Genomic DNA, 18,737 nt, shown 5'->3' on the forward strand with positions numbered 1-18,737 from the left:
TTTTCTCGGTTTCATGGACCAAGGTCAATGCTCTTTTTTATACTTTTTGTGTCGTGTTAATTTATATTTATCATCTCGCTCAGTGTGTTTGGTAAACATACATACGGGTCCATACATACATACATTGTAAAATAGATTCTGCTGCCTTTTAGTCATTTCGTTTACATTGCCTACAACAGCTAACTCACACAGGCACGCACACGTATGTAAAATAGGCTTGTGAAAGACACTAGTAGGGGTCAAAGTGGCAGGTATGAATAGGCTGTACGACCAGCTTTTTATTATGCTCTGATTCCAGACAAGAATTTAAAAGTAATTTGATTTTGTAAGCCTTCTGGGCTCTAATTTATAACCAGTTTTGTTATGAGCTCATTTAGTCTAAACTTGATTTACATAACTTAAGTTAACATAATATTTTGCTTAACCAATTCTAAAGTAAGCTGTGTTAGCGGTTCGTTCAAAATCAACTTTACTTAAGAAACTTAAGAACTTGTAGATTTTTGAGGTGAGAGAATCGGACTGGTCATACCTTCGATTTTATAATTCTTAAAAACAAAAGTATATATAAATTAGTTTTGAAAAAAATGTACTTGAAAAGAGACCAACTGCCAAAAAGATGTGTAGAAGATATAAAAAGAAAATATTTTGAAACTTAGATTGTGGACTGTGGATGATGGAAAGTTGATCCTGCTCGTATCATATAATAAAGAGCAATATATACATATTTGTACATTAGGATGGGTCAATTCATATGGAATGAGTTTTTTCTTAGTATATGTGGATTCTACAGGGTGACAAAAAAAACATGTATACAAACTGCTCTGTGCAATTAGATGAATGTAAAATTTTTTTAGCGAATGCCCTTATTTTGTGATTTTTGTGTATGTTCTGAAGTACAAAAAAAGTATTCGTTTCTGTTCCAGCTTTTTTTAAAAACTATGTGTAACGATGTCAAGTAGTCGCTCAGCTATTATAGTCCTGCATCAGCTACGAGCACGCAACTGCGAGATTGCACGGAAGCTTGGAATTGCACGTTCATTGGTTCCTCGTACAATCAAGCGATTTAAGGAGCTTGGTAATGAAGGTGACCGTCCTAGAAGAGGAAGAAAACGAACTGTTAACACTTCCAACAAGCGAAAAATCATCAAAACCGAGTTCAACGATATTCTATGGTCTCGATAAGGAAAATTGCTCGCGAGACAGGCATCAATCGTGAATCAGTTCGCCTTATAGCAAAAAAAGAACTTGGACTTAAGCTTTATACACTACAAAAATGCCAGCTGCTCACGGATGAAAACATGAAAGTAAGACTGGAAAGATGTCGCTCGCTCCAACGTCGGGCCGTAGGTACGGGCTGGGAAAAAATCGTATTTACGGATGAGAAGCTGTTTACCGTTGAACAAGCTCACAATCATCAAAACGACAGAAATTGGTCTGCAGAAGCCCCTGGCCCTTCGTCCATTGTTGAACATGGTCAAAATCTGCGATCTGTCATGGTATGGGGTGGAATTTGCGCCAGTGACAAGACTCATCTGATTTTCATAGACCATGGAGTCAAAATCAATAAAGAAGTTTACCGTCAAGACATATTAGAAACAGTTGTTCTTCCCTGGTCCCAGCAGCACTTTGGTGATGATGAGTGGACGTTTCAACAGGACTCGGCACCAGCCCACAGAGCAAAAACAAGCCAAGAGTGGTGCAAAGCCAATTTCCCCTCTTTCATTACTTCCCAAGAATGGCCACCCTACTCACCGGATCTGAATCCGCTAGATTACAGCGTATGGTCGATTTTGGAAGCAAGGGCAAGCTCAAAGCGCCACAAAACTTTGGAGTCCCTGAAGCAAGCGTTGCGTCGAGAGTGGGATCGCACAACGGTAGACGAACGTTTGAAACGTTTGAGCTTGTGTATTCGTGCTAAAGGTGGCCACTTCGATACTGGCTGAATATAATGTTACTCAAACATGTTCACAATTTGTTTTGAACTACTATCAATGAGAAATTTTTTTATTAAAAAATGTTGTATACACTTATTTTATGTCACCCTGTACATAAAATTCTAAAAAAAAAATTTTTAAAAGTTACATAAAACTTTAAAAAAACTGTCTTAAAATAACACGAAAATAGAAAAGAAAGAATATGAAGACGTCTCATGTTGAAAGTAAAAAGGATCTAAAACCAAAATAATTATAAATATATTTATAATTGTAAAAAAATTTCATGCTTCAAAATTTTTTTTATGAGTAAAATAAATTTTATGATAAAAAATTTTTTTTTTTTGGTTTTTTACAAGTTTTAGTTAGATGTACACATATATAATATAAATACAAAAATACATGGTCACTTTTCCTATTAGCAGATATCAAATGCATAAAAGCACGCAAGAGAAATTTATTGCCAAGAAAGATGTTCAAGGGGGAATAATCAAGAAAATTCGAACGTCACCACTAAGTTGAAATTTTGAGTAATCATTGCCAATTTTTTAAGTTAGGTTAAATTAAGTCAAAGTAAATTAAATTAAGTCAAGTTAAGTTAAATTAAGTCAAGTTTTATTAAGTCAAGTTAAGTTAAATTAAGTCAAGTTAAGTTTTATTAAGTCAAGTTAAATTAAGTCTATACTAAGTGGGCATTAAGTCTAGATTAATGGCGGTATTCAAACAGTAGTCAATAGTCACTATTAGTGACTCTTGAGGCCGATTTTTTTGTACTAGTTTAACTGTCAGCGAACAAAAATTGTGTAAAATCAACGAGTATTTTGAGCCACTCAAAGCTTTTATTACCAGGCACTGCCTAATGAGAACACATGAGAAACTTGGAATCGCCATCCAGCCACAGTATTTTAGCGTTCTAAAGTATTGCCAAAGTGTTGATTCTAGCATCCGCACTGCAAAGCGACTAACTTTGCTGCCATGTTATACTTAACATAAGAATGTATAGTAGATGGCCCATAATGTAAAACAATAAAGTAATGTAAATGAATAGAATGTGTCGAGCATCTACTATGTATGATATATGGGTATTAGGCTGGTCCTTAAATGTACTGCATGAAATATTTTGGTGACTTTTCAATGCAGGAACCTCTCAATATAATATTTTTGATAAAAAAAAATTATTCCCAAAGTTTCATACCGATAAATTACCGTTATCACGTGCCGCAATGCCACTGAAGTTACGTTGTCAAGGCAATAGTGACGAAATTGTCATACACTGCTGTGTTGCTATTTTGCTATCTTCTGGTTTTCTTTTTACCGTTATCATAATTAGCGTAAAAGAAGCAAGCAATAAAGGGCATATTGACTGCTTTAAATAACACATATGTGTTGTAATTATTTTGCGAATAGTTCCGTTATTCTGTTAGCGTTGTAGTTGCATTAAAACTTGTTTAAGCTCCACGCAATTTGTGTGATTCATTATAAGTGAAGTGAAGTGAAGTGAAGTGAAGTAAAAATTAAGAGGCATAAATTTGTCATTTGTCATGCGACAAGGAATTTATTTAGTAGAAATGAAAAATCAAATTCTTGGCAGCAAGCTGCCTTCTGATCAAGATTGCTTATCTGTTTTATTTAATAATATGCGAAATGTGCGCTTGAATTTATCAGAAGCGGCAAATTTAGTGATCGACGAGTGTGAAATATTTTGGCGAAAGGCAAGAATTCCGACCAAAGACAAGAGTGATAGTGTGAAAAAGTTAAAAAAATTGTATGAAGGATGGCGAAATTTAGAAAAAAGCTGTAAACGAAGAACAGATAACCAACAAGGTAAAGAATGAAGTTTATAAATCATCTCTGGTACTTGGCAGATGAGGCGGTCGTGTTTTCATTATTTGATCACAATGCGCCAATTAAAGAAAGAGAGAAGATGGCGCAAAAGCTTAAAAATATAATGCAGGATAAACAAAGTGAATCAAAAAATGAAACCGATGCCTCGAAAAAACTTTCTGTTCAATACAAGGACCTGAAAATTTTTTTACAAAAAGACCTTCCAAGTTGTTTAATAACTAAAAATTCAATGAATTTATTTGAACGCTTCAATATAAAGCCCGCATTTTTGAATGAAAATGCTGCTGAATGGCATCTTAACCCGAAATATATTGAAGGGGAAAAAATCTTGGACAACATTAATGTAGTCAACAACACAGTTGAAAGGGGGGTGAAGTTGATGGAAGAATTCAACAATTCTTTCACTAAAAATGAAAACCAAAAGCAGTTCGTTCTTCAAGTAAGTAAAACACGTCATACAAAATTTTGTTATTTATTAAAAATTAACGATTTTCATTTATATTATAATTATAGGTTGTGGAGAAATATGGAAAAACTTACCCTAAACACACCAGAGAGGCTATGAGTGTCGACTTCAGTAACAAAAATAACAAGTGAACTAAGTTTTTATTCAAAAATTATTTGAATTTCTTTTTATTTATGTTTTTTTTTTTTAATGAGAATTTGCATAAAATAAAAAAGCAAAACAAAACATATCGTCAATTTTTCATATATCTTTTCTAAGTATGATTTCAATGGCATTGCGGCACGTGATAACGGTAATTTATCGGTATGAAACTTCACGAAATATTTTTTTTTATCAAAAACAACATAATGAGAGATTCCTGCATTGAAAATTTTGATTTCGAAAAATAAGGACCACCCTAATGGGTATGTTAGTATTTATATATATCCATATATGCTTTTCCTATGTTTTATGATGCAAATGAAAAGGCAAATTGCGGTTTTATACCAACTGATCTGGTTATGCAATTAAATCAGGGCAATGAACCTACTTGTTGCGTTGAAATCGAATAGATGCTGTCGGGGACAGCCAGTCAATGTGCAATATGTAGCAAAAACCGGAGTTAGAAAAAATTGTTACGCATTGTTAATTGTTGTTATGCCAGTGCCAGGTGCCAGGTGCCAGATGGAAAATGCCGAAAGGGGTACAGATAAGAAAAAATTGGGGCATTTGGGGTACAACTGAGAAAGAGTAAGTGGTATTTTTCGGGAACTAAGCTAAATGTAGTCAATAAAAATTTATTTATTCACTTATTGAACAAAAAAAAGTTTCAGAAATAAAAATTCCATATCATTTGTAGAAACCCAATTTATTTAAAAAATTCAGCCTTAAATATGGAACACAAATATTTTCAAATAAAAACTGTATTTGATTTCAAAAACAAAATGAAGTAAAGGTGCATATGCTTCTTAAACATTTCAAAATATTTTTGCTCGTTTCATCGTCGTTAAAAAATTTGAAGAGTCAAGTGCGTCAACGAAGCATCGATAAAAGCACCCCTATCACTAATCACAAAGACATTATTTTAAAAATTTAAATTTTATCACCGAACAGAGTCGAAATGGAGTATGGTTCCCCCAATGAGGTACATCTGGCAACCCTACCATCAAACCCGGCCACGCTTCGCTGCGGCTCAGTGTTATGTGAAATCAATGGAAAAGTAAATAAAAGCATTCTAGTTCGTGGAAGCGAATATTTAGTAATAAAATTTAAATTAAAAAAAATGTAATCCAAAGAATGATAGTTATTTTTAGGGGTGTGCGAATATTCGAAATTTCGAACTATTCGAAGCGAATCGAATCCTAGGATTCGATTCGATATTCGAGTCGAATATCGAATAGTTCGAAATATTCGAATGGTTTGAACTATTCGAATAGTTCGAACTATTCGAATTATTCGAATGGTTAAAATAGTTCGAACTATTCGAATAATTCGAATAGTTTAAATAATTCAGATAATTCGAATATTTAACTGAGTGCATGCTTTTTTTTATTTTTTTAAACGATTTTTCTGAAGATTTCAGGTCTAATAAAAGCAAAATTAACATGGCTTAAAGTTCATTGTTTAATCTTCGGTTAGGATATCATTATTTTTATAGAATTAGTAGTTTTAAATAACTTGATATAGGTTTTTAAATGATATCGATTCTTCTAATCGTGCGTATCGATCGACACATGAAATGATTTCTATCTTAGATGAATGGTTAATCACTAATCTCTTATGCATATTACAATTCTCCACTACAGTATTGTTCTTAAACCTGTTTTCTAATTTTAATGAGTGTACATTCAAGTTTATACTTGGAAGCTACATATATCTGCTTAGGAAAGGAAAAAATAATACTAAAGTTCATGAATAAAATACCATTAATTTCATATCAAAAAAATGCCGAATGCAATTGGCTTTTCCAAACATATAGTATTATTTTACATGACAAGTGTATTTACAGCCACTATCAACGAACTATTTGGTGGTTGATGGCAACTATACTTGGAGTCCTAACTTTGTCCCGGACTCCAAGGACTAGAATTAGTAAGTCTGTGAATAGTATTTTAATAGTGTTTTTGAAAACGAACATGAAACTGTTGCTGAACCTCCTGTAATCAAACCCACCAAGTTTTGGGACTTCATGAAACAGCGACGAGCTAATAGAGAAGAAACAGTAACCTTGCGCCTTGAGAAAGACATTGATCAAGAACTTATTCAATATTTGTATTCAGCAGATATTGATCCTTGGGATGATCCTATTCATTGGTGGAAAAAAGAATCAGTTAAATATCCTCTCTTATCAATGCTGGCTCGACGTTATTTGCCAATTCCATCTACGTCTGTTGAGAGTGAGAGGCTGTTTTCTACTGCTGGAGACATTGTGACTGAAAAGCGCAATTCATTATCACCTGATAATGTTGCTCGGTTGTTATTTTTAAATAAAACTATAACTCGTTATGTTTGATTGAATATTATATCGAAATTTTAAATAAAATAACGCTATTCTATTTAGACACGCGAGCAAACGTATTCTTAGAAAGAAATTTTTAATTAGAAAAGTTTATTAGCTTATAATTATTTATATTGTTCAAAATGTTATTGATAAATGTTATATTCAACGATAATTAAATGATAGAAAATTTATTTTATTTTTATTATGTAGAATTACTATAATAGAATAACCTGTTTAGGATTCTATTTCTTCGGATAATTCAAATCGCTCGAATTATTCGAATATTTCAAACTATTCGGAAATTCCGAACTATTCGAATATTTCGAATTATTCGAGTATTTCGAACTATTCGAATATTTCGAATTATTCGAATATTTCGAATTATTCGAATATTTCGAACTATTCGATATTTGACTCGAATATCGAATCGAATCCTAGGATTCGATTCGATTCGAATCGAATGGGATTCGCACACCCCTAGTTAGTTTTATTTGAGCAATGCGCACGTATGTATAGACGAGTATTTCGAATTGGAGCCAAATCGGCCCATAAATACGATATTTAGTAATATATATACTCTAGCGCCACCTAACTAGTCAATTTTTTTCAGAAAATATTTGTTGTTGTTGATGAAGTGGCTGAGTATTTCCACTGAAATAGTCCTAATTAGTGACCAGCACCGTTTTACTGTCCTCGTGTGATGATGTCTTTTTTTTTTTGCTTCTAAGTCAGATCCATTTTATGAGATCCAAGTATAGCACCAAATTCTTTATCTTGATGTCTGAGATCTCATTAATTTGCTGTAAAAAAGGCTTACCGAAAGAGCGACGTCGTGCCCTAGCTAGCCCTGGACATTCCCATAATAGTGGAAAAGACTTTCCTTCACCCCTTCAGCTTGTCACCTTCTGCAGATGGGATTGAAGGGGAGGTTGGATCTGGCTGCATGATCCCCTACTTTCCAATTACCTGTAACAAGTGATTCGTCCTTTGGATTTTATACAGCGGCCATGTGGTTTTTGTTGTAATACATGTAGTTAATAGGACTATGAATAAGTTCGTTTCGGTTTTACAACAGATGGCGTAACTTGATTATTATTCCATCGATCCACATTTCCAAACATTCATTGGAGAGCTACTGTCGTAAGGCACAAACGTCAGTATAAGTTTTTTATTTGAAGCGTAAACAACAATATTTTTACCACACTTGAAAATGTCGAATTTCGTGCCAAATAATGTGTTTTTGCGGGGAATTCTTCTTCATTATTTTAATATGAAGAAAAAAGCAGCCGAAAGTCATCGTATCTTGGTGGAAGTTTATGGTGAGCATGCTCTATCTGAGCGAACGTGCCAGAAGTGGTTTGCACGCTTTAAAAGTGGTGATTTTGGCTTGGAAGACGAAGAACGCGAGGGTGCGCCGCCAAAGTTCATGGATACCGAATTGGAGGAATTGCTCGATCAAGATCCGGCTCAAACGCAAGAAGAGGTTGCAAAAACTTTGGGAGTTGATCAATCAACCATTTCCAAACGTTTAAAAGCCATGGGAATGATCCGAAAGGTAGGCCATTGGGTGCCGTATGAATTGAAGCCAAGAGACGTTGAACGCCGTTTTATGGCATGCGAACAACTGCTTCAACGGCACAAAAGAAAGGGTTTTTTGCATCGAATTGTGACTGGCGATGAAAAGTGGGTCCATTACGACAATCCAAAACGTCGGGCAACGTATGGATACCCTGGCCATGCTTCAACATCGACGTCGGCGCAGAATATTCATGGCCTGAAGGTTATGCTGTGTATCTGGTGGGACCAGCTGGGTGTTGTGTATTATGAGCTACTGAAACCGAATGAAACGATTACGGGGGATGTCTACCGACGACAATTGATGCGTTTGAGCCGAGCACTGCGAGAAAAACGGCCGCAATACGCCGATAGACACGACAAAGTTATTTTGCAACATGACAATGCTCGGCCACATGTTGCACAAGTGGTCAAAACATACTTAGAAACGCTCAAATGGGATGTCCTACCCCACCCGCCGTATAGTCCAGACCTTGCGCCATCCGATTACTATCTCTTCCGATCGATGCAACATGGCCTGGCTGACCAGCACTTCCGTAATTACGATGAAGTCAAAAAATGGATCGATTCGTGGATTGCGGCAAAACCGACCGAATTTTTCACAAAGGGAATCCGTGAATTGCCAGAAAGATGGGAAAAAGTAGTAGTAAGCGATGGACAATATTTTGAATATTAAATTGTTCCATCTTCTTTCGGCTAAAGCATGATAGTGTAAAACAATAGATGCTTTTATTATGTTGAGTGGGGTGGAGACTGCCACCGGTTCTGCTAAGTCTAGTGTCGAACCTTTTCTAGCTGATCCGCTATCCCATTACCCCGTGTGTTCCTATGACCGGGAACCCGTATCAGAGTAATTTCAAGCCAATGACTAAGTAATTCTAGTTCCTCTCTACACTGTAAGGCTAGTTTGGATGAAATGGAGTTGGAGTCTAAAGCCTTGATAGCTGCTTGACTGTCTGAGAAGATAGCTACTCTTGCATCAACTTCCTTGTAGAGTTTTAGAGATTTGCATGCTTCCCTAATCGCTTAAAGTTCTGCCTGGAACACGCTGGCATAGTCAGGAAGTCAAATTGACTGAGATAGATTGATTGGCTCCGAATGGAAGCCAGCTCCCACACCACAGTTCATCTTAAAACCATCAGTATAGATTTCAATATCGTATCTTCCAATCACCTTCCAGTTGCTCCATTCGGCTCTAGGTGGAAAACGTACCGTAAAGTCTTTCTTGAAGTTAAGGTCGGGGACTGTGTAGTCTGGTCTGTTTTTGAGCAGGGAGGGCCCCTGTAGGGGCGCTCCTGTAGTTAAGATACACGCTGTTCTTTGCATCTTGTTCAGCCTGGTTTGGTTGTATTTTTTTTCTGTTGCGGGCCACCAAACTAGTGCCGGATATGTTAATATTGGCCTTTCAATGGCTGTGTAGGACCAATTGGATAGTTTGGTTGGAGACCCCATTTTTTATCCAGCATTCTCTTACACGTATAAAGTGCTGTATTATAAAATATTTACTTCCATCTTACTAAAATATATTTCGAATTTGAGTAGAATAGGACCATAAATACGCTAGCTAGACATATCTCGGGCACAGCTATAGGAACTTTCTGCTAAATGGCTTGCAGGCAAACTTATGCTGGCGTCTAAGTTCAACCGCCTGGCTACTTTTTCTGGTTTAGCGGTCATAAACATAAACGAAAAAAGGCCTAAATTTTTGTATAGAAAAAGTTGACTAGGCTTGTATGCAACAACCAAATAGAAACGAGATATAAGGGCAGGTTCTTTAATTCACTTCCGAGTAAATTTCAATCAGCTGCTAGAAAGTTTCAATGAAATTCATTCTAAAGTGAATTACAAAGTCTGCCCTGCCCGATAGCAAACATTCAAGTTTTTCAGAATGATGAGTTGAATCGATTTGACGATTTTTCCGTCTTCACGATAAGTCTAGGCAAAATAAAAGGAAATGTTTCTTCCTGCATAAGATAGAAAACTATTTAACCCTTTGCAGTCATATTAAATTTGGGCATGGATGTCGTACTGGTCGGAATTAATTTCCGTTGAAAGAGCAATGATACGTAAAAATTAGGAAGAATAAACAAGATTTATCAGTTATATAAGTAATTACAGCACAAAATTAGTATGGTTCATTGCGGTGGTGACTGAGAGTATACATACGACCAGAATGGTAAAACAACTTGGGTGGCTGAGAGTAAGCATACCGAGTCGGGTATGGGTTAAAGGGTTAAATTAAGCAATATGGGCCGCCTTCAACCCTGCGAAGCGGACATACAGATATTCAAACATTAAATAAATACAAATTTTATTTGTATTTAAGGTATGACTCTTAAGAAAACAAAAAGTTTATACAACACATAAGTCACTTCAGCAGCATTCCCCAAAAACCTCAAAGGAAATGTTTTGTCCTCTTACAGTAATAAAAAAGATAGGGTTGGAGAAAACTACAGCAACAGTAAAAGTATTGCTTGTCGCTCAGTTGGTGGCAGCAGAGCAGGCTTTCTCCTCATAAGTTTTCTATACTGTTCGCATTACTGTCTCTATAGAGAGAATGAAAAGGCCTAAGTGAGAGCTTCAAATTTAGAGCCATGTGTAAGTAAAATCACGATGGTGACTCTTTGTAATTGTCTATATGTGGCTGTGTGCACGTTTATATTATAATATTAATTTATTTGCCGGTTTAATTTTCATTGATTCAGTTCTTTTTCTCTGCTTTTCATCTTCATGTCTAATTTACATTCCATCTACATGCGAAAGCAAATGGAGAGTTTTGTTTGCTGCTACTGACGTAATAAACGTAAATTAATATACATACATATGTATGTATGTAATATATATAATGTTTTACTTGATAAGGCAAGTAAACCAATCAAGAAACAGTTCGGAAAACAGCCGGTTTTTGTAGTACTCTCACAAAATGTGATTTTAGAATTCAGCGTCGAAGCTGATTGAAGGCACTCTCAATATGTGCATGCTTGTATGTATTTTACAAGCAAAAGTGTTGGGTGAGAAAAAATTAGAAATACAAAACTCATTGACTTATCAAGTGCTTCAAAATGATGTGCAAGGCGGCACGAAATTTGTAATAAAGCTCACACAGAATTATGACAAATAAATAAAATAAATAAATGCTTGGGATTATGAATAATGTAGCTATTATTGGTGCTTCTGATGCAATTTATATGGAGAACTCCTTTTATTGAGATACTTTGTTTTATATGCACACATACATGTGTACATACATATGTACAGCCAAAAAAAGTTATTAAAATATCAAATATATCTTATGGTATTTATTTCTTATATTTTTTTATTGTTAAATAACATGTTTTATTTAATAACAAAAAATAACAAAAAACGTTTCTTCATAAGAAAGATATGGCAAATTAAAATAATTCAGTTACAGTCTTGAGGTCACAGCTTAAATGATGCACTAAATTAAAAGTATTCAAAAAACATAAACACATTAATATTTCGATTTCATCATTACGGCTAATACTTAGTGGGGTATCCCTTTTGATTCAGAACAGCTTTTAATCGGGAATTCATATATAAATTTCTTCAAGTTTTGCTGTATAATCGGAACTAATTTTATTCCATTCTTCCTGTAGTGCCCATTTCAGATCAGAAGCATTAGAAATATTGTGGTTTCTTATTTTATTTTCCAGCACTGACCACAAATTCTCAATAGCGTTGAGATCTGGACTCTGAGCAGGTGTCTGTACTACATGTGGGCAGTTCCAGATAAGCCAAGTTTTTACAATACCAGACGTATGCTTGGGGTCGTTGTCTTGGTAGAACCTAAACGAATCCCTAATGCCCATTTTATCCGCATGTTGTTGTACTAAATTATCTCCAAATACATCTCTTTATTCATGTTTCCTTCGATAAATGTTAAATTTCCGCCGCCTGAATAGGATATGCAACCCCATGCCATCACACTTCCCCCGCCGTGTTTAATTGTAGAGCGCAAATTACATGGTTGAAGCGCGGTGTTTGGTTTTCTCCCAACGCAGGACTTCCCAGCGGACCTGAAAAGGTTAAATTTGCTTTCATCCGCAAAAACAACGGACCTCCAGAACGAAATGTTGTCTGCAAAACTCTATTCTTTCTTTTCTATTACGAGAATCAATCAATGGTTTATTTCGGGCAGTCCTTCCATGAACATTTTCTTCGCGCAAAATTCTACGAACAGTTTCAGGGTTACAGATCTTCCTTAAGTATTTTTCGACTTCGTTCGTTAATTTTGGAGCGCTTAAATCGGGTTTTTTCTTTAACTTTGCGAACAATTCACCTCTAATCTGCATCATTAAATATTTTATTTGGCGCAGATCTGTCCTTATCTTCTCTCCTGTTTCCGTGGCGAAACCTTTCTATAATGTGCTGGACAGTTGAGGAACAATTTCTGCAATTTTTCGTTGGCTTTTGCCCTCTTTATAATGGCGAATAACGTTTTCACCTTTTTCAAGTGAGGTCCGTTCTCCCATTTTAAAGAATTTTAATTTTTCAACTTTTCTTTACAAAATTTATTGGAGAATGACTTAAGACGCTAAGCTAAACAGAAAAAAATACATTTCACCGTTATTGCATTCTCAGAGAAAATATAAAACGCACTGTACATACAAACATACTATATAGGTATGTGTTTGTTTATAGAAATGTAACAATTACTCATTGCAATAATTCATAGATTGTATGCAAGAATGACAGAATTCAGATTGTATGTACACACATTCATACAAGTGCATATATGCAAATAGGAATGTAACGGTTACTCATGGTAATAAAACGTAGCTGAATGCAAAATGTGCATACAACGCTATGCACATATATTCATGCATGTACACACATTAGGGTGGTTCAGCAAAAAAGTTGTGATTTTTCTACGGGACTATTTTTTATATGGGGAGTGATGTACCCTAATGCATATATACTATGTAGGTTTTAAACACTTTTTTTATTACAAAATATGTTATTGCATACTTTATGCGATTAGAAAATCAAAACTTTGCATAAACTCTCACCGATATTAAGAACAGTTAACATTAAGTAATCAACGCGAGCAAAATCAGCGAAGAAATTTTTGTTTACAAATTTAAAATTTATTCTGAGAATGAAATAAATATTTTATTTTTCTATTTTCATTTTCATTTTTTTTTTTAATTCAAAGTGGAATGAGTACATATTTAAAAACATATTATTTTATAAATGTTTACCATACTTTGTTTATTTATGTGTGTTTTTTTTTTGTCTACCTGAGATACCACAAGCCACTGGCTTTACATATGTACATACATATGTATATTAGTATTGTAAAGTAGAGATAAGCAATCCTCAACGTTATAAACATTTCAACAAGTGTTCGCCATTATTTTTAATTTTTTTCTTTTTTAAATAATTGTTTTTAAATTTGATCTATTTTTGTTTAATTGAACTATTTTTCAATTAAAAATAAATAAATAATTGGCGCGTACACTTCTGTTAGGTATTTATTTTACAAATGAAGGTTTTAAGTTTCCATGGCACAAATACACTCGGAAGTTTGCTTTTGCCTGCCGATGGGCGACCGCTATTAGAACACACTTTTTCTATCATTTCGGTGTTTCATGCACGGATATTCGCATACCTACGCACTTCCGAATGACAGTCACGCACGAAACCATTTGTCTCAAATTTAATTAAAATTAAATTCATTTATTACTCAAACTAATAATAAAAGGAATCAAGAACAGAATTAAATATAAATTATGCGAAGGAAAAATCATTTTCTAATATCTTTGAAACATTGTTAAGATCTCTAAGAGATCTAAAGTTTGTAGCGAATGAAAAGCAATTCGTTTTTGCAACATTAACATGAAATGGAGAATGGAAGGGCAAAGTTCTGTGAGGAACATAGAAACCTATCAGCTCTTCTATTTTCCAGCGATGTCAGACTAATAAACTTGCCGTGTGCATTAGATATAAGAAGAAAGTGGCTCAGAGAAATTAAAAATGTGAAGAGTAAAAGGAATGACTTTTTTGTCTCTCTTTTGATTCTACTAGAATGGCAGCTATAAAATGGGCTCCAAATAATCCTCCTTAACTTTTGAATTTAAATAAACTTTCCTAGTATAAGAATCCCAACATTCTTTGCACGTAATTGTACGAAAGAGTGTAAGGTCAGCCGCATGCAATAAGAAATCGAAATATTTGAAACAGGTCCCAATATCATTGATAAACAAAACAAACAGAAGAGGGGCAAAGATGCTTCCCAGAGAAACACCAGAAGTTACTAAAAATGGTTAAAAGTGAAAATATTAAATTTCTACAAATAAAATTCTGTTCAGAGAAGTAAGATTTTAGTTAAGTTAGGAAAACTGAGTGAAAAGCAATATTACATATCTAGTTTACGCACTAAGAATGGGAAACTTTAAGAAAGGTAGACACCACCCTTAAATCCATTTTTAAACGCTGAAACAAAGCATTCCGAAAAGTTCGTCAAGTTCACAACTGTGGAACGAACCGATGTTGATTCATCATCATCAACATCAATTCCTTTATCTCGCATTAGAGCATAGGGCCTCAATAAAACATTTCCACCTGGTCTTGTTTTTGGATAGCAATTCAGTCTAAACATTCAGATACAGCGAGAACAATTGGCGAATCAGCATCCAGAGAGAGAAGTAATTTCATTTTACGAGAGAGAGAAAGAGAATTTACGTTCTCTGCATCATCATCTACAGAGTGAGATTTGAAAGTTTCTGCAAAAAAAAACAACAGTATTATAGCCTAGACAGACGGTAACGTTAATCGGGATTAACGCCTTAATTCGGAATTATCTCGGGAATTAAGTGCAACTAATGCGGATTGCAGGTACACTCAATTCTCACGATTTAAGCGGATTAGGAGAATTGTAGATGGCATCATTGCCGAAAAATTACAGTTAATAGCTATTGTGAATGGAAAATAATGAAACTTTTAAAGAGATGAGCCAGAAGCACTGGATGCCATACTAGTTTGCAGAAACGCGTCGAAATTACTTTAATTGTTTAGATATATCGGAGCAGTTTAAGGGGGGAAACCGGTTTAGGAGGCCAGAATTTTGGTGTTTTTCGAGAATTTTTTGAACAAAGAAAGAATAATCAGAAACTGTTCAAGTTTAGAGGATATTTTATTTATATTTTTAGGAACACTTTTAAATTTTTTGAAGCTATTTCCGCGGGAGATAGTGGCGTTAGAGCGTGCTGTCCGTGGACGATCGCCATCCGAGTTTCTTGCTGGTCGGAAATCCTGAAGTTGCAATTTTTCTATGAAATCAACAGCAATTTTTTTTCATTAACAAAATATTTCCTAAGGATATGAACCGAATTGTGGTAAAAAAAACATTGAAAATTGCATGCTTTTGAGGCGCTTGAACACAAAGTAGTTTTTTATACCATATTTTTTCATCTATTTTACTTAAAAAAACATATTTTAAATAATAATATAATCCCAGAATTAGGTTTATATAGATGAGAATTGAATAAAGAAAAAATCCCGAAAAATTCTAGAACGATTGGTCGATAACTTTTTAAGCTAGAATGCCCACCAGTTGAAAAAAAGTAGTTTCGAGAAAAACGTCGTACTAACTAACGCGCGCTACGGTGCGGAACCGACGGGCAGTCACTTAAGTGCTCATAGAATCGGGAATAATGCGAATTTCGCTTTAAAATTTTTACCACATATTCTTGAGTAGTTTACTAACGATTTATGTATTGTAATAAAAAAAAAACTATATTTTGTTCGACCTAAACCGGTTTCCCTCCTTATCAGGTTTCCCCCCCTATCAGGGAAAATAATACCCGTGTTTCATGCCTGCGCTCTACTGACAAAAGTATCTAATAAGCAAATCAGCTGTTCACTAATCCGCGTAAGAAGCGTCTGTCACACTATAATCCTAATCAGAATTAACTGCGCCGGTAATCCCGTTTAACGCCACCGCTTAAACCATTAAGGTTCATACAGGTTGGTATATTAGAACAGTCTTTTTCAGAACGTGTGAAGTTCCAAATGGCTTATGGTATTCTTTCAATTCAAATTCAAATCTGATGTATTTATTGTAAAGAAATTGTTCGAGTGTGTTAAATTTTTTTATGAAATGGAAGGCAATAAGCCGGTGTGGCCTAATCTTCATTGCTAAACTGCAAGCAACAGTTGAGTGTTGTGAAAGGACTTATATAAGCAGCAGGTTGTTCCTAAATTGCTGCCGAACACAGCACCCACCCTCATATTGAGAGGCTGGCAAATGTTGAGAACACAATAAATCGCGAAATCATAAAAACAAACAATGGGGAAAATGTGAAGGAAAAATTTGGGTCAACACTACGCACGCACGAAGAGGCGTCGTTGTTGTTGGCGTCGTACACACTAATGGTGATAGGCACTGAAATAGTTATTTGCCAATGTAAATATAGTGCATGTATATGTGTATACATAAATTCTACATAAATGACACGCACACGCTGTCGTGTGCTGTACTGAATTTGAAGGATAAGGTCGCTGTAGCAGTCATCAAGATGTGCAAAGAAGAATACCTCTCATTTGGGGACGCCTCGAAATGAATAATTATGAAAATTGTGTAAAGTGTCCGTGAAAGTTGCAAGTAAATGTTTGAAAATCACAACAATACTGAGGTTATTTACGTCCTCTAGGCGCATGGACAGTTTTATATGAATGCACCCTAGCTATGTAAATTTAAAATAAATACAAATATGGATATTTATGTTTTTTATAACGAATGCTCGCACTTACCGCCCCAAATGCCGATTTTCAGCTGATTCTTATCCAAATTTTCAACATAGTCACCGAGCACTTTATTCAGTACATCGGTGACAACAGATTCGAAAACCATATTGTTGCCGCCTCAATGCCTGACAAGAGGCCAGCCCGTCCGCAAGTTCACTGGGATAAGCAGATTATATGCAGTAACCGTTAGACGTCACGTTTTTAGAAACTTTTCACAACAGCTTGAAACACAATTCAATATATGCCTACAAGAAATATTGCAATTGGATACAAATTTATTTTGTTATTGATTTTTTTTTCAACTAGGCAGAGTACACAACTTGATCACAGACGGCTTCAAAACAATGGGCTACAAAACCAATCAGAAAATATGGCTTTGATTTGTTAATTATATATTCGCACGTAACAATTTTTCTGCTTATGTTGTTTTGTTGTTAGCAGGCAGCCGAAACGCGAGTTATGGAGAAAATAAATATTATGACATCATCAAACCCGAATTGATGTCAGTATCAAATGGTTCACTGCACTTCACAATGCCGCACTCAATTTAATTAGGTCATACGTATAACATATGATTTTAAAGATATTTTTGCTTGATTTGAGAAATAAACGAATATTATTTCTTTCGCCATTAATAACACATTTTATATTTATTTTTCACGAATTCTAAGGAAGAAAATGAAAATCGTGTACCGATGATGTTCTACGAAAAATCCAATCTGACCGATTCAAAAGTACATGTCAAAAGAAGGAAAAGCAACCAAAAGAAATAACCAATAACAGCTGTTTATTATTGTGAATAGGTTTTGCGCGGAGTTGCATTTGAGTTTTGAAAAGTATTCTGGCTGGGATAAATAAGTGGAATTGGAACCGAAATACAGTGTATAGTTTAAAAAGTTGAAATACTTTATTGCACTTTAATAATAATATAGGAAAAATTCAGATTCTTATATAAATAAAAATATAATAACAATAAAAGAAAATAATAATAAAAAAATACCAGTCTAACGGTTAGACGCGATAGAAGTGAAACCTTCCGTAAAACAAACTGAGAGAGAATGAGACGAAAGCAGCATTAGGAGCGGGATAATTATAGGTTCATTATAATATTGCTATAAAGTTCATATTTTATTTTCTTCATTTTATTATTATTCATCCTCAATGTTTTCAATTTCAACAAATGATACGAGTGCTTATGATAGCTAAAATATCATACAAATGCTTTGGTTTCGATGTTGTCAACATATCTTTCAAATACCGCGACAATGGTTGTTTTTGATCGTGTTGTCGATTCAGTGCGATTGTTACACATTTTTAAATTGAATGTTGTATTGACAAAGTCAATTAAAGGAACCGCTGTGTCCAATGCAAAATTTACGTTAAAATCGCCACTTAAAATCATTGGAATTTTATCGTAATCTTTTCTAAGTATCCGCGATACTTCTGATGTATACTTTATTAAATTTTCGTGAATGAATTCCGTGATGCTATTTATTGATTGATTCGGTGAAATATAAATTGACACAATTAAAACTGTTTTTCCATTGCTCAATCTGGTTTTGCATGCACATATTTCTCCCACTTTAGAGAGCTGAACAGACAGTGATTCTAGTTGCTGTGCATTCAGATCTATCTGTGGAGTTACAATACGAGCACCGTCATTTTGATTGTG

General features: G+C 34.7%; 1 protein-coding gene across 3 annotated transcripts in view; it reads right to left on the reverse strand.

Moving 5' to 3' along the window:
- The window catches only part of LOC128868319 (intermembrane lipid transfer protein Vps13), a 78,292-nt gene extending 60,385 nt beyond the window's left edge, over positions 1-17,907 (reverse strand). Inside the window, exons 1-2 of one of the 3 annotated variants that reach the window (XM_054110288.1) lie at positions 17,759-17,907; positions 17,072-17,310 (exon numbers count right to left, since the gene is read on the reverse strand). In XM_054110288.1, the coding sequence (XP_053966263.1) occupies positions 17,072-17,171 (100 nt within the window). In that variant the 5' untranslated portion in view covers positions 17,172-17,310; positions 17,759-17,907. Of the gene's footprint in view, positions 1-17,071; positions 17,311-17,385 lie in introns of all 3 variants that reach the window. The other 2 variants (XM_054110287.1, XM_054110286.1) reach the window with 2 other exon arrangements.
- Between the last annotated feature and the right edge of the window lie 830 nt (positions 17,908-18,737).

The sequence above is a fragment of the Anastrepha ludens genome, chromosome 6 (genome assembly GCF_028408465.1).
Source record: "Anastrepha ludens isolate Willacy chromosome 6, idAnaLude1.1, whole genome shotgun sequence".
In the NCBI taxonomy this organism is placed as follows: domain Eukaryota; kingdom Metazoa; phylum Arthropoda; class Insecta; order Diptera; family Tephritidae; genus Anastrepha; species Anastrepha ludens.